Below are 16,429 nucleotides of genomic sequence, written 5' to 3'. Positions count from 1 at the left end.
TCACCAAAAACCCCTTTTATTTGTACACAAAATCCATCTTTCTTTCCTCCTTATCTACAGCCATCGAAGCTAATGCTGAAAATCGAGCCTGTCCTGTCCTATTTCTGGCAGATTGTGGCAAGCTTGCTACCTTTGGAGTTGTCCGATCTTTTCTATTTATAACGTAATTGGAAAATGTACCTGGTTAAAGTGTAACGTTGAACTTTATCTGCGTGGTGGATAGTTCAAAAGCTAAATATATGAAAACCACGAGGACGATGACAGGAACCGGAGTGTTGAGATGTCCGACGATCTTTGAAGGCATCACTTTGGTGGGCGGCGCTCTTTGCTCCACATTGAGCACATTTAGCTAGCAAGAGCAACCTAGCCATTCGGCGTTGACACACCAATCGGCATGTCAGGAAAGAGTTTCCGAGTAAGCGATGGTGACTGGATATGTCCTGATAAAAAGTAAGTTATTATACAATATAGAACACCCTACAATGCGAAAATCATTGGATCGTGTTTTTTTTAGTAGCTGCCGGTCAACTTAGTTTTGATCACAAGGCCCTCCATCGTTAGCCACCAAGTAGCTAGCGCTCGTCAACACTGCTTGTTATTATTATTTTTATTTTTATTTTATCCAAGAGGGTGAGAAAAAAGAGAAAGCACAACTTTGATCATCGCTGCGATTTTAACGGGTTTAATACTCGGTGGTTTTTTTTGTGTTTGTTGATGGACTTGCGGTCTAGGTGAGGCTGCTAACGGTAGCTGCCTCGGGTGGACGATCGTGGCTCGTGCTTCTTTTTTTGGCTAGTCGTGAGAGTCAACTGTGCTCTTAAAATCGGGACGTCGGTTAGACGCGTTGTTCTTGTCTCAAGTAGCCGACAGCTGTGCTTCTTATTGCCGGGATCTTGCACAATGTGTCATGGTGGTGCGCCAATTCAATGCTATACCAACATACCCTGTCTGTGTGTTTTATTTTAAGTACTAATAATAATCATTTGTGTGATGAATGCTTTTCAGGTGTGGCAATGTGAACTTTGCAAGAAGAACAAGTTGCAATAGATGTGGAATAGGTCAGTCTGCACATTGAAATTCATGTTCAAACGTGGGTTCATGATCAATGCCCATACACTATTTCACAATATTTTGATCTCGTCAACATTTACTTAGAAATTTACTAAAAGACAGGTCTATTCAGATGTTTGTTCTGACAATGTATGACCTGAATAAGATTTTTTACATGCAATCTGACAGTACCATTATTCTCTTTAAATTATATTTATATTAGCATATCAAAATCAGGTGACTCAGATCGCATGCCAAAATGTGCGATCGGGACATCCTCAATAGTTAATTCTCTAAATGTATACAATTTGTACCTTGTGCCTTCAATTTAATTGTTCTTGCCCGCCATATGCATCACGTACCTTAAAGAAATATTTGTCTAGGTGATCATTATTTGATCACAAAAGTAGACTTTCCTGTCTCCCGCATCATCTCTTTTAATTTAGAATGGTAGACCACGTGGGAATGAGATATATTGACTTGTTCATTGTACTTTTTGACAGAGAAAACCACGGAGGCAAAGATGATGAAAGCAGGAGGAACGGAGATTGGCAAAACTCTGGCTGAGAAGAGTAGAGGACTTTTCAGCGCAAACGATTGGCAGTGTAAAACGTATGCCCCCATTTGTTGCAGTGTTCGTACCTAAAATAGCTACATTTCTTGTATCTTCATGTTTATTTTCCTCACTCTTCTTTAGATGTGGGAACGTTAACTGGGCAAGGCGGTCAGAGTGCAACATGTGTAACACTCCGAAGTATGCCAAGCTTGAAGAGAGAACAGGTAATATAAGTTGTAGAATGTGCAAAACTCCAGTGTTCAATTACTCTGTACCTTTTCTTATGTATTTCTCTACATTTTCAGGTTATGGTGGTGGTTTTAATGAAAGGGAAAATGTAGAATACATTGAGCGAGAGGAATCTGACGGTGAATATGATGAGGTGCGCATTCCTTAGTGCTTTCTTTGTTCAACGCGTATGGATATTGTTTCTGTTCATGTCATGTGGCCGTTTTTGGGGTGACAAAAATAATCTAATTGCAAAGTAGTCCATAGCAACCAAAAATATTTCACTTGAAAGGAGTTGTCTGTGTTGTGCACAAGAGAATCTTTGTAAATGATGAACACACCCATAAGCAGTAAATTACACAAAAAAACACATTGAACAGTGCACGTTTTTAGTTGGTCCTTCAGGTCCCTTCCCAAACTGCTATTGTTCTATGTCACATCACAAAAACGGAGAGGGTAGTATAAGGGTTTGCAATGGAAAACTTTTGATTCAACATTCCCTAACAGACAGTTTTTATCACACATTGTGAGGAAAAAGTATTTTTTCCATGCCTTACATGACATTTTTTTAGATTATGATGTTGCATGTTAGTGTCACACAATAAATGGTACATATTTCTTTGACAATATCTTATTTATGTCACAGTTTGGAAGGAAAAAGAAAAAGTATCGTGGGAAGAGCAAGACGTCTTCCTCTAAAGGAAGCGAAAAGAAAGAAGTAGCGAAAAAAGCTCAGCCTCCACCGCCGCCCCCGCCACCGCAACAGCAGCAGGAGCAGGAGGAAGAGGAGGAGGACGATGATGATGGTGACCTGTCCAAATACAAACTGGATGTAAGGACATCAGATGCAGCACTGAAATATTAGCAATTACCAATTTTATTTCTGTACATGCTATTTACCACAGGGTGTTGGATTTTGATGGTATTTAGTGGGATACAATTTTGGGAGGTTTGTGAAATGACCAAACACTTGGTGTTCAGGATGATGACGAGGACGACGAAGACGGCGATCTGTCAAAGTACGACCTGGATGCTAGCGATGATGAGAAGGAGCAAGCTAAGAAAAAGGGGAGCCGCTCAGGCTCGTCCCGTTCCCGCTCGTCCTCACGCTCCTCCAGCTCCAGTTCTCGGTCGAGGTCCAGGTAAACGGGTGCAGGTCAAGGGTAACGCCGGGCAAAATGTCAGTATCAGCTCTCAACCTTCCTTCCAATCAACCAATTGACTGTACATACCTTTCATGTTGTTCATTTTTGTGTTATTGAATTTGTCATGCTTTTCCTTTCTGCCAATGTACTGTAAAGACGATGGAAATTCTTATGGGTCAAGATAGATTTTTAATATTCTGGTCGCAAGCTGTCATTCACCAACTAGAACAACAGATGGTGCTATAATCTAATTTTGACTTTTGGTTAGTTTGAAGTTGAACGCTTCGACTTCTAAGGCAATAATTATGAGGTCGTGCAAAAATAAGATTAGCCAAAACAAACTTATTTTACGGTCCATATTTACCTGCCATTTATGTAGACCACAATGCCTGATTTGTTTCATTAGTAATGCGAGGCTCATTAGTCGTTCTTTTAAAACAATATTGGAGAGTTTTTGTGTTTTTGTCTTTCAGATCTGGTTCTAGGAGCTCTTCTAGTTCCCGATCCGGGTCTCGCTCGAGGTCCCGCTCCAGGTGAATGAGGTGACATGCACTCTCTCCCCGCAGAGAGTGTATGTATGGGCTCCCCAATCAGTGTTATTGCTAAGACTTGTGTTATTTCAGCCTTCATTTGGATGTGTCATAGCAATGCAAAAGGCCCCTTTTTGATTAAGGGTCTGAAATTATCCGTAGTGTTAGTCATGAATTGAAATTTGGCCCCCTATAGAAATATTCCTGTTTGTCCACTCTATATGGTCTTAATTCTCTTCTGAGTGGCACCAACATAAGCCTGTTCACTTAATGACATTGGACCTAAACAATAAATTTAAGTAGACTAGAACTAGTAAGATTTAGCTTGTAGTCTGAGGATTCATCCTGTTGCTGACCTTTCCACACCCTCCTGACCTCGATACTTGATTTATCCCTCCAAAAGATCGAGCTCCAGGTCTGGAAAAGGCTCCCCACCCCAGAAAAGGTCCGTCTCACCGTCCTCCTCACCCGAGGGGGGAGAGAAGCGCAGTCGCTCCAGGTCGTCATCTGGAGGGAGAAAACGGAGGCGCTCCAGATCCCATTCGTCCGAAAGGTTTGGGTTTAAAGTGGAATACCACAGTGGCACTCACCTCGTTCACGACCTTATCGTGCTGGTTTTCATGATCTCTATGACTTGATAGAGTTACAAGTATGCCGAGTATTGGGGATACCTTTCATTGCTAACGTAGCTTCCCTTCCCATCGTCTTGTGTGCTTTCAGGGGCAGCAACCAGTCCTCGAGATCTTCTCATTCTGACTCCAGTTCAAAAAAGAAAAAAAATTAATGCCTCAGTGAAATTAACCTCAATGCATGTTACCATGAGGAACAACAACATCCATACAGTATGCGGTTCGACGACCCCCCCCCCCACAAACATATTACTGTAGCAACTCGCTATTCAACACATTAAGTCCAAATTCTTGACCAATGTATACATGGCCTTCCCATATAAATAGTCCCTATTTTGGGATAACATTGGTTGGCAGTGTTTCTGTTGGTCTTGGGAGAATTTTAGAACTTTCTCCGTTTTAAATGTTTGGGCAGAAAGTACGTGTACAATTGATTACTGGCTGTTTGTTTTTTAAGGTAAGTATCACATAGCTTCTGTTATCATGAATCGCAAAGAGTGAGTCTTAGATGTTTCATTCGTAGAACACTTGTACATGTTTACTGGAAGTAGAAATTGATTCAATTAACTGCTACCCCAAGACTTTTCTAGTACATCGTGACAATTCTTGCTTTCTACCTAGGAAACAAGTGTATATGTGTCAATAAAGTCATGTCGATCTAATGAATTGTCGATTTTCTCTAGATTGAGCATACAATTGAAGAAAATGTCGGCGTTTCATTTTTCTATAAGATGAATATCACAGGTAAATAGTTGAGATATTGACAACAATGTAGCGCTAGATCAATTCAAAGTTATTGGGCCGGGCGGGCCATTACTAGGATGCAGTTGTTTTATTTTAAGATTAATTTGCAAATGTATTTTTTAATAAATGACACGATAAATATGTAAAAGTGATTTCACATTTTATGTCAAATGGGCCACATGTACATACCAAATGAGATGTAAAACATTTGTATGTGGATAAAAGGTGTTTTTTTTTTATTTTTCCCAGTAAAAAGCCACTTTCTATAGTACGTATAAAGAGTAGATAAGTGTCAGTCACTTTTTCGTTTTATTTGGGGTGCTTACATACGTTGCCGTTGACGCCGATCGACCTCCAATCCGTGTTGACTTGAGACAATGGCCAATGCCCATTAAGATATCCCCCAATTGCTTTTATTTAATGTAATAACTGGAAGCAATAAAAAAGTCACTGTTTTTCAATCGCAAGATTTTAAAGGCGCAAGTCCCGCCTCCGTTCTTGTGCGTAAAAGACGGACTTGGGGGCGCAATTCCGCACCCCCCTCTGAAGAGATGCTGTGCTCACCTCAGGCTCCTTTGATCAGTCCCCGCTTCTCATCTCGTCCGAAGGGATGACTTCGGACAAGTGCAACTTTCTGGTGGGCTCGCAATCCATAATGCTGGCATCCAACGTTTCCAAGTCGGCGGGGGAAGAAAACACCACCGGGTCTGAATCCGCTTGCAGTTACGTGTCAGTGGTCTTCCCCATCACCATGATGGCCACGGGCATGGTGGGCAACTCTCTGGCTCTCATCCTGGTCTACGTCTCCTACCGGAAGAAGGAAAACCGGAGGAAGAAGTCCTTCTTGCTTTGCATCGGATCTCTGGCGCTCACCGACCTGTTCGGCCAGCTCATGACGAGTCCCATCGTCATCTCGGTGTACCGCTCCGACCTGAGCTGGGAGCGCATCGACTCGTCCGGCAACCTGTGCGCCTTCTTCGGCGTGTGCATGACCACCTTCGGCCTGTGCGCGCTTTTCATGGCCAGCGCCATGGCCATCGAGAGGGCCACGGCCATCACCAACCCGCACTGGTACTCCAACCACATGAAAACCAGCGTGACCAAGCAGACCCTGATGGTCATCTGGTGTTTGGTCTTGCTTTTCGCCCTCCTGCCCGTCGCCGGGGTGGGCAAGTACACGCGGCAGTGGCCCGGGACGTGGTGCTTCATCAGCACCGGGGACAGAGAAGTGCCAGGGAACATTTTTTTCTCCTTCACTTTTGCCTTATTGGGGATTTTTTCACTGCTGGTGACCGTGTCCTGCAATGTGGTTACCATCCGGGGTTTGATTATTCGCTGTAAAACCAAGTCTGGGACGTCGCAGGCCTCCAAACATTGGGAAAGACTCACCACGGAGACGGTCGTGCAACTCTTGGGGATTATGTGCGTCCTGCTTGTGTGCTGGTCTCCTCTGCTGGTATGTTTTCATCACTATAGTAGTATATACTTGGTACTTTCTTTGTAGAGTAGGGGGTCATGTGATGATGTGTCATTGCCAAAAAAGACAGTCACACGCACACACACACACACAAACACAAATAAAAGCATATTATTCAAATCCAATCTGCCAAATTCTTTGTTAAATATAATTTGTTCTTTGTTTTTAATGGGCTATGATGAATTGGAGTGTGTTTGAAGAGAGAATACAAATAAGAGAACCATCAAACAAGGCATAGAGCCACATTCATTCTTTTTTCCATTCATTTTGTGAATTGCTTTATCCTCACAAGGGTTGTGGGGGGTGCTGGAGCCCATCCCAGCCAACTTTGGGCCAGAGGCGGAGGACACCCTGAAACGGTGGCCAGCCAATGAAATGGCACAAGGCGGCGGACAACCATTTAAACTCACACTCATACCTCAAGGCAATTTAGTGTCCTAAATTCAAATAGATCTGCCCCTGTATATTTTACTTTTTTAAATTTATTTAGTGGCCTCACATAGCTTAACTCTTTTGCTGCCGTTGACGGCAATACAAATCATTTTCTCTCAATTACTGACTACCACAACAAACTGGCCAGGCAATGAATCAGTCAAGCTAATGATAACTTTTGTATAGACTAGTTACCAACTGTCCCTGAAAGGGTTACCCAACTAAAGTCATTGTAAAATGAGTTCAGCACACAGCTTTTAATAATGGAGGTGAAATTCAGCCTTCTACAACAGATGGAACTCATTATCCAAAGGTATCGCTCAGAGGAAGGGTAGAAAATAATCGCAAGGGCACAAACCATGAACACAGTAAAGACAGTCATTACCACTTAGAGAAAAAATGGAACAAAGCTGACATTACACCAAGAACTGGAAGTGCCTCTAAAGCAAAAAAGACAAGAAAATTGGTTAGAGAGCTCAACAACAACATTGAAGGAGCTATAGGAATATCTGGCAAGGACTTTTCCTCTCTGTATGACCTATTAAGAAAAAACAAAGAGGCATGGGGTGGAAACACACACATATTTGACATCTCTCTGAAATAGATGTGGAAAAATGTGTTATGGTCTCATGGAAAAAAGGTTGAACTTTTGGGCCATAATTTCTAACTACTATTATGCTTGCTACGAACATAAGACTTCTCAAAATCAAAATAAAGCAATACTCACCCATCTTGAACTGGCTCTTAGTCAAGGTGAAAATTATTGTGACCACATCTAAATGATACAATCCTTGTTACAAAAAAGCCTTGTGGATGCTGACAACTGATAACCAGGCACGCCAGGTTGATTGTTCTTTATATCTGCTTGCTATGAATATATTACACAGATCAGTCTGGGAAAGATCATTTTTATGGATAAACCTTAAAAAATATATATAGCTGCTTATGGAGGTACTCGGACATTTGGTCGCCGGACGTTTGGTCGCCCGGATGTTTGGTTGCCCGGACGTTTGGTCGCTGGACGTTTGGTTGCCGGACGTTTGGTCGCCGGACGTTTGGTCGCCGGACGTTTGACAACAAGACAGAGAGTTTACTGTTGAAACCAGCTCTCAAAATTATATTCATGAGAGAGAGTTTAATATCTAAATATCTACTGTTGAAACCAGCTCTCAAAATTATATTCATGAGAGAGAGTTTAATATCTAAATATCTACTGTTGAAACCAACTCTCAAAATTATATTCACCCGGGCGACCAAACGTCCGGGCGACCAAACGTCCGGCGAGCAAACGTCCGGCGAGCAAACGTCCGGTCAAGGCTTAGGTGTGGTGATGGGTTATTTCGCCGCACTCTTCATCGACCAATCTACATCATTTAAGCTTTTAGGGACATTCTTTTTTCCTCTTTTAATGCCAAAATTACAAACATGGACCTGTCTACAAAAACTGCTTTGCACTCATGGTCTACAACCAGATAATTGCTTCCGGGTCACGTCTACAACTGTTTTGTTTGGAGGGATTGAACATTTAAATTACAACTTTGTGTTACAATTGAATACAAAAGTGGCCTGCGATTGGCTGGCCACCGATTCAGGATCCCTGCAGTTGGCTGGGATAGACTCCAACACCCCCTGTGACCTTTGTGAGGATAAGCAGCTCAGAAAATGAAAGAATAAATGGACTACAAAACATGAAAATATCAACGTAATGTTGACTGGGAGCCGCACTGATCTAGCACCTGTAAATTGTCCGCCACTGTCGCCCAAGTAGTAAGACTAGAAATTCAGCAGACACATTCAGAACTTTCCCCCATTATCATTAAATTGAATGCATACCTAAGTGACTGTTTATTTACTCACAAAGCAAGGTAATATAAAGTACTGTGACATTCTATTCCCATACCGTAATCCACAAATAATTTGACAGCTATTTAGATAAGGACACATATACACAGTTTGCAGTTGTGGGGATGATTCATCTTCTCTCAGAAGCCCACTGACAAGAACAGACGTCGCAATGTTCTGTTTGAGACCACTCGTGCTTCAAAAAGAAGATTAAAAAGCAATTACTGTCCTCCACAGTGTTTACTTCCAAGTACCCTAAAAATGTATTTGTATATTCGTAAACGGTCAAAACTCTGTTTGGTTTCTAAGTGTAGCCTTTCGGAGTGTCTTCTCATTGATAGACCTTAAACAAATGTAATGTTCCCTTCCACCCTCACATTTGCAGTTGAAACACAGCCCCTGTGATCCATTAAGGGGGAATTCACTTAGGGGAGTTCTGTTTCAAGGGTTTGCTCCGTATGTTATGAGGGCATGGATTGTCCATCCAAAATTCGTTGAGTGTGAGGAAAGTGGGGTGTTTGTTCTGTGGCATTGTTGTCTTGGCAGAAGCATTAGTCGCATCAATAGAGGCAGGAGAATCGATTATGTACTGTTTTAGTATTTTTTTTTTATGATAATCATTTTGGCAAATGGGAAACTATGCTAATATAGGCAGATGTTTAGCCTAACTTTATTTCAAATGTCAAGGAATTTTAAAAAAATGAAGATAACCGTACCTGTTGTATGACCAAGATTCAGAGCATATTCTTTCGATCAAAAGGATTGGACGTTTTTGTCTTTGTGTAAGCTGTAAACAATGGGCATTTTTGCCAATTGGTGAATAAAAAACATTATTATTTCAGGTATTACAACAAAATCTGGTGCCTGATCTAGAGTAGAAGTTACAGCAGGTTCTGTTTTCTGGGCAGAAAGATGACTAAATAACTGCAGTTCCTTTCCTAGCAACAAGTAAGATTTTTTTTAATTATGACTGCTATTATTCTTTACAGTCTTCTCATTAGTAGGTAAAGCACTTGGTCAACATGGTTCAGGTGTGTAGGTCTAAAACATTCAAATTTTCCCCTTTTATTGGTTTGGTAGCATGTTTTGGGTCAATATATAACAGCCTGAATGTTTCAGTAAACTTCTAAATTGTCGTGTTACAGCAGTGAAGATTAACGAGGCTGGGCTCGAAGAAACAATGCAATCTCAAACCACTCCGTGGCCTCTTTGGAGTTTCACAAATAAGATTAATCTTGTACTTAATCTTCCTTTTATCAACCCATGAAACTTTAGCCATGTTTTTTTCATGCCTGCTGTGGATTTGAGCAAAATTTCAGTCTGGTTGTCTTGGTAACATTTTTTTTTTAAAGGGGGTGTCATTTTGTTTTCTACCAGTGTAGATTTTAATGGCATAATCTGAAACTGATTATGGAGATTTGTCATCAGTTAACGGGCCAACATTTCCACCCAATCTCATTTGGGGGAAGTAGGAGAGCTCTCAGGGATTGGCAACTCGGTCGTTATCGACAGAAAGCAGGATGAAAACACAATTTCAAAAGGGATTTTTGTTTAGAAATGTGAAAAGACAATCTTTTGATTGATCGTTTCTGTAATTGTACCGCAATTTGTCGCAAATGCAGACTGTAAGAACTGAATTTGTAGCGAATATAGTTCTAGATTAATTCTTTATCAATGAGAGTGCAGTTGGGTTGCACATGTCAGACACAGACGGTGTTACTTAATATGTAAAAGATCTTTAGTCTGAGTGGTTAGCATTGGAATTAAGATAATTAAGATTTTCTAATAGAGTGATTTTAGCGTGAATATTACACTGGTGGGAGATATTTTGTAGTTGAAAGGACTGAAAGTCATATCGACTGTCTCCCTCCTCAGGTGCTGATGGTGAAGATGATCTCAACGCAAGTGTCCTCTCATGAATGTAATTCCTTAGAAGAGAGTTCCCAGCCCTCCTCAGTGCGAGACGTCCAATTGGACTGCAACTTCTTCCTGACCGCCATCCGCTTGGCCTCGCTCAATCAGATCCTGGACCCGTGGGTTTACCTGCTCAGCAGGGAGATCCTCCTCCGCAAGTTCTGCCTGGTGGCCAACGCTGTGTCCAATTGCTCCTTAGAGGATCAGAAGGAGACCCAAATGGCTTTGGATGCACTGAATAAGCAGAACCAGGGAAACCTCCAGAAACCCCAAAGTAACAAAGGAGATCTTTGATTCCAGAAGGATTTTGCGGTTTTATGACTCATTAGGTGGAGCGAAACAAAATTGAGGATATGCATGTGGAATGTATCTTTTTAAAAGTCATGTCATTCCATGTCATCTTCAAGTTTTTTTGTATCATACCATGTCCAGGAAGCGTGACTCTAAACTGGAGTGATGCAACTTTTTTTGTCATCAGTTTTTTACACTTTGATGATCTTGCGGATCGTCTGTGAGGGGATGAACCGAAAGTCAGTCAGATGTAAACAGGAATGTTTTTTTTAATGAAAAACTTTTGGAGAGAAAAGATATATTGTAAGATTATTTATTCATGCTGAATATACTGAAAATATCTTCGTGGCCAAGCGTATATACAAAGCTACCTATTTAATATTACTGAATGTAAATATTCAACAAGGCAGTGACAACTAATGCAAAACAAGCAAAACAAGAGCTACAGTGTCATAGATGGGTGACTTTAAGTTTCCATCAATAGGTGAAGTGCAATTAAGGGTTGAGGTTATGAACATTATCGGTTATTAGAGCTTATCAAAGTGTATAGTATTTGTAAATGTGCCAAACAGTTGCTCAAGATGAGACAGGCAACAGTTGATACGTCATGAAATGTACAGTCACCCTAATATTTCATATTGTGGTTCAAAATATATTTTGGGGGGAAAAAACTGCATGTTTTGGAATTCCAGTCAGACATTGTAAACAAAAACGATGTCTTTCTTCGCACATCAGCCAACAAGACGAGGTTACCAAACATCGTAGTACAATCTGTGTGAATTTCCCATTTGCATGCACAACAAAATTGAGAATATTTAATAGATTTATACAGATACCAGATTAAGACGGAACAAATGATATGATGAAGCAATGCATGATGGAAATTAGCCCTCGCATATCTTGCATATTTACATATATATGTTCATTAACATGAATATAAATATGTCCATTAATATGTGCTGTCCCTTATTAAATAAATCAAACTCAAAAGTCATGAATATTCCTGTAATTTGAAGTGTTGCTTTCAATTGTAAGTTTATGTTCAGATATGATTAAACACGCCACAACGTGTTCAAAATCCACATTTAACATCGTGCGTTCTAAATTATTTGACTCAATCAGTTTCCACGTGAATCTGAGTCGTGTTTTTCTCATTTATTTCATCATGTTTTGTTGCGCCTGAAAAAATAGAAAATATTCATTTTCTGTTTGATTTTCGTCCAAAATACACAATGTGTATTAATTTAACCCTCCAACCCAATCATGAATGCAGAATTTATTTATTTTTTCCTACAGAGCTTTTGGACCAAATGAATTTGTATTTTTCCTCTTCTGAATGTACTTACAAACATGATTATGCTGGTTCTTGGGAGTGAAAGGAAATTAATTGACTTTGGTTTGTTAGATGAAAATGAATAATTATGTACTTGGATAATGAGAAGTCAATAGCTAATAATGACTTTGGAGGAGACCTTATTAATTGGACGGCAATTTAATGCTTACTGGAATGCTGATTGTGGTGAAGGTGATGTGAAGCTGACCTGAGTAAAAAAAGAAGGTATTTTTTCTCCAAAAATATGGCTTTAATGAGTTTGTCATCTTGCAGATTTGCGTAATTTTGAAGGTAATGATGTTGGGCCTTAGTAGGTCACAAAAGTTCTCACACAAACTTCATTTTAAGCTTTAATCTGCAGATGTGTTCTTCTGTTAAAACACCACTTTTTGAAGAAAATCCAAATTTCACAATCTTGATTTAATGATGATCAGTCTAACTTCTTGAAAACTGCATAGACTTGACTAATAAATACACATCCACTTTGCCGCTTGGATGTTTTTTCTTTCAGCTAAAAGGGTGCCATCACTTTTATATTCAAATATATTTATGCCATTTTAAGTGGACAAAAAAAGGCAGGGAAATGGAGATCAAAGCATTCACGATGGATCTGACTTTACCGACCCCTGAGAACTGATTCTCAGACGAGGGCTACTCACATTCATGCTGCCACACTGCAATGACTACATTTTATAAAAATGTTCGGTACTTATGTGTTCAGTATGCAAGTATAATAGGAATGCTACTATTTTGCAACCTGTCTTTGAAGTGTATACTTATGTGGCTTACTCATTGTGGTGCTGTAATCTTGTGAGTCTATTAAAGACAAGACAGACATCATTTAGATAGACGTTTATTCTTGTTTATTCTCATATTGACGGATTTACTTGTATAATAGGAATGTGCACATATGCCTTTCACAGTCATAACTAATATTCCAATAATAATAAACAATTTAACATGATTTAATACAAACCAAATAGTACAACTCACTGTGGAGGACTCCATATTAACGCAAATGCTGGAGGGGCATATTTTTATTTGAACTTTTTTAGTAAATTTTATTTAAGCACACGAGAGGAGGCATATATTGGCATGATCCTTCCTGTGTGGAGTTTGCATGTTCCCTCCATGTTTAAGTAGGTTTGTTTATTATTTATTATTCTACTTTTGCGATTGTTGTTTTGGTATGTTAACCAAATGGTAGTCTGAGATCAACATTGCCTTTTAGGGACTAAAGAAAGATGTTTGGATTGAAATGGGTGAATAAAATCGAAAATCTTAGTGTTAAAAATTGCAAGCGAAAGATTATTTGCTGTTCTATCACATTTTGACACTGAAAAATAATATTTGTAAGGGTAATCATGTTTTTATTAAGGTTTACATATTGACTCTTATCCTAGATCATGTATTAATAGAAGCCAGTGCTTCCAATATGGGACTCTAAATAGGATTTTTGCACTTAAAGACAGAAACTATCAGTGGCTTTAATGAGATCCTTTTTATAGTTCAACTGTCTCATAATGTTTGTTCCCACGGCAGCTCAGAAGATCGATGTTGTTAAATCAATGATCTTTTCACATGATACTGCTGCCTTCCTCAAACCTCAATGGCTATGAATGTTGTTACAATAGAAAAAAGAAAAAAACTACAGCCATTGGAATTGGATCTGATAAAGCCTTTTTGTCACTTAAATGCTTTTCTGCTGCCTCCTTTGACCATAATTTTTGAACGACAAAGACCTTGAATGACTCCAGTGCTGACAATGGTGTTCATTAGTTGGGGTGGTGAGTTTTCCTCGGGGCAAACTACAGTATGCACAAGGAATAAAAGGTTTCTGGTGTCTAGCGCGACTGCAAACCCAGAGAAGGCTTCATAATAAAATAATCATTAAATAAAATTGCACACTCATCTCTGATGTGATCAAGGTGTTCTGTCACTGATCCACAGTGAGTGGCACTTAAGCAATTACGTATCAGCCTTGAGTCTGAGAAGCCATCTCACAGGGGGGAATGACGCTGATAGCTAATGTGTAGATACAGGCCATTTAAAGGGGACCAAATTTATGGCTTCTGCTCAATTTTCTTGTAACAGGATACAAAACCTCTCATTAGAATGAAAGGAAGCTCTAACTGTGTTGTACTGATCGGAAATAGCACTTGGCATTGGTGGAGGGAAATGTTTGCGGTGTCATAATTAGGCAAAACTAGTGCTTTTGGGCAACACTGAAATGAAAATGTAACATTTAAATGGATGTTTATGTTAGAAAACTCTCATCTAAGAAAAATGACTGAACGAAAAGTGATCTTGCTTAAACCTGTTTGTGTAATCCAATCCAAGACCCACAGAATCAAGTGTTACATGATTAAATCCACAGCCAATCTACAAAATGAAAGAATATTCTCTTTTTTTCACAAGAAAGCTAATTTTAATCTTAATAGCTTCCTGGGGTCTCATAATAACACATTTTGTCAATGACAAAAACCTGCGTAAATAATCATGTGCAGCTTATGAAAAAAAACTGTTAGAGAAGATGTCTGTCCATTAAAAATAAAAACATTTGCTTTTTAACAAACTTGAAATTTGGATAGAAAATATGAAAATATTTTCACATTCCTTTTTAATAAACAGCAATTTATTACACATGTAATTTTACGTTGCAACCTTTTATAGACATGAAAATCTTTTCCACATCAATTTGCATTCAATAATATATCTATATGTATTTGAAATGCTTCTTTAATCAGAAGATTTATGAATGTAATATTTTACAGTTCAAAATTAGTGAGGTCAATAAGATGATTTGTTTGTACTTTCTAAATTAAAAATAGCAATAAACTCATTTGTTTCTGTATGAAATTTTCCTTATTTAGTTTACCTAATTCACTTTAGAAAGCACATTTAAGGCACAAAGTAGAAATCCTCATAAAAGAACAGCAAAAGTGCTTTACATTAACAATATTGCTAAACCTCATTAAATAGTTTTATGTTTTCAGACAGTACTGCATGAAGTACTTTTATTTCTGAGTCAAATGAGTTTCTGGACAATAAATTTTGGTGGGCCTATTAAAAGCATCATTTATCACATTATTTATCACCTCTACTCCCAATAATCGCCTCATGTATATGTATCTATTCGATCCTATATCCTTTTGTGCGCTATTAATTTTAAACTATTCATACAACGAATAATGAGTTTTCCAGTGGGGAGTTTGTGAGGCAATGTGAGAGGTTATTACTATATATAAAGACACATGAGATGTAATGAAAAGTGTTTGAGATGATCTCGTAATTTATTTATCGTGAGTGTGTTGAATAATAAAAAATATGCACACATGATTTCTACTTCACTTCATAGTATATTCTGATACTTTTCCCAAGTTCAATTATGTAATTGCTCCCTCAAGAGCCACTCCGAAGAGTAGAATCATGACTTTAAAAGGATTTACTAATCAATATAATGCTGCTTGACCTTGGTTATGCTTTGAAAGCACGCGGAAGCGTTGAAAGGGTCGCAACGGGGGCACTTTATTAAAATAAAGTCCGTTAAGGAAGGTTGAGAGGATTTTAAGGTTTTTCTCCCAAGAGATGTATTAAATTGAATGCACTTCCCATCAAGCGATATATAACTTCCAGATTACAAATGTACTTGAACATAAAACCCTTGCAAGGTAAGTCAGTATATTTCTTATTTTTATTTTTTGAAGATACGAATGTAATGGGGCAGGCTGGGGAAGTGTAACAGTGTAGAAATAGATTACTTTGAAGGTCAAAACTTGTATTTTGCAAGCAAAACACGTGATTTCTTTTTCAACACAGCTTGGGTGTGCAGAGCAATTGCTAACCATGTGCATGACCAAAGATTTGGAGTGTTACACAGCCCTTTCAGACCAATCTTTTCCAAAATTTAAGTCAATATCTGAGTTTTAGATACAATGATAGAAAATATAAACAATGTTTCTGTTTGTTAAAATATGCATTTAACAAAAATGCCCCAACATTCCAAAAAAAACCCATGAAAAATGTGAGTCCAAAACTATTTTAAAGTCAATCCTCCATTCACGCCATTACACAATCTTACACAATCTTACCCAATCAATTCATGTACGGATACACAATTAGAAGATGTGCCTACAGAGAAAGAAGTATTTTCTCATCACACAAGAAGTCAGGAGTCCCACAGAGAAAACACTGCACAAATACACCCATTTACATCCAACATATACATAGTGGAAGTGATGTGCTGTTGTTTCACACA

At 38.9% G+C, this 16,429-nt stretch overlaps 2 protein-coding genes across 3 annotated transcripts; both read left to right on the top strand.

The window, feature by feature from the left end:
* The first annotated feature begins 286 nt into the window (after window positions 1-286).
* Window positions 287-4,800, top strand: zranb2 (zinc finger, RAN-binding domain containing 2). Of its 2 annotated transcripts, XM_077607178.1 has the most exons (10): window positions 288-450; window positions 1,006-1,058; window positions 1,554-1,662; window positions 1,748-1,830; window positions 1,912-1,988; window positions 2,481-2,666; window positions 2,816-2,976; window positions 3,453-3,512; window positions 3,913-4,062; window positions 4,230-4,800. In XM_077607178.1, exons 1-10 carry the CDS (start codon window positions 395-397, stop codon window positions 4,291-4,293), a joined length of 999 nt encoding a protein of 332 aa, XP_077463304.1. In that variant the 5' UTR covers window positions 288-394; the 3' UTR covers window positions 4,294-4,800. The 2 variants fall into 2 exon arrangements, with proteins under 2 accessions (XP_077463303.1, XP_077463304.1); XM_077607177.1 differs by having other exon boundaries at window positions 287-450; window positions 3,913-4,369.
* Window positions 4,801-5,247: 447 nt separating this feature from the next.
* ptger3 (prostaglandin E receptor 3 (subtype EP3)) lies at window positions 5,248-11,920 on the top strand. Its single transcript, XM_077607176.1, has 2 exons — window positions 5,248-6,338; window positions 10,509-11,920. Exons 1-2 carry the CDS (start codon window positions 5,493-5,495, stop codon window positions 10,839-10,841), a joined length of 1,179 nt encoding a protein of 392 aa, XP_077463302.1. The 5' UTR covers window positions 5,248-5,492; the 3' UTR covers window positions 10,842-11,920.
* The last annotated feature ends 4,509 nt before the right edge of the window (window positions 11,921-16,429 follow it).

This window comes from Stigmatopora argus, chromosome 8 (assembly GCF_051989625.1).
Source record: "Stigmatopora argus isolate UIUO_Sarg chromosome 8, RoL_Sarg_1.0, whole genome shotgun sequence".
Classification (NCBI taxonomy): domain Eukaryota; kingdom Metazoa; phylum Chordata; class Actinopteri; order Syngnathiformes; family Syngnathidae; genus Stigmatopora; species Stigmatopora argus.
The sequence above is the reverse complement of the archived record's forward strand: the minus strand, read 5'-3'. Positions and strand labels throughout refer to the sequence as shown.

Bases quoted from the DNA above. Each gene is read 5' to 3' on its own strand.
- zranb2 (XM_077607177.1), top strand. From the start codon at position 395: ATGTCAGGAAAGAGTTTCCGAGTAAGCGATGGTGACTGGATATGTCCT. The intron at 1,059-1,553 runs GTCAGTCTGCAC...ACTTTTTGACAG, and splicing joins TTGCAATAGATGTGGAATAG to AGAAAACCACGGAGGCAAAG. The intron at 2,977-3,452 runs GTAAACGGGTGC...TTTGTCTTTCAG, and splicing joins AGTTCTCGGTCGAGGTCCAG to ATCTGGTTCTAGGAGCTCTT.
- ptger3 (XM_077607176.1), top strand. From the start codon at position 5,493: ATGACTTCGGACAAGTGCAACTTTCTGGTGGGCTCGCAATCCATAATG. The intron at 6,339-10,508 runs GTATGTTTTCAT...CTCCCTCCTCAG, and splicing joins TGTGCTGGTCTCCTCTGCTG to GTGCTGATGGTGAAGATGAT.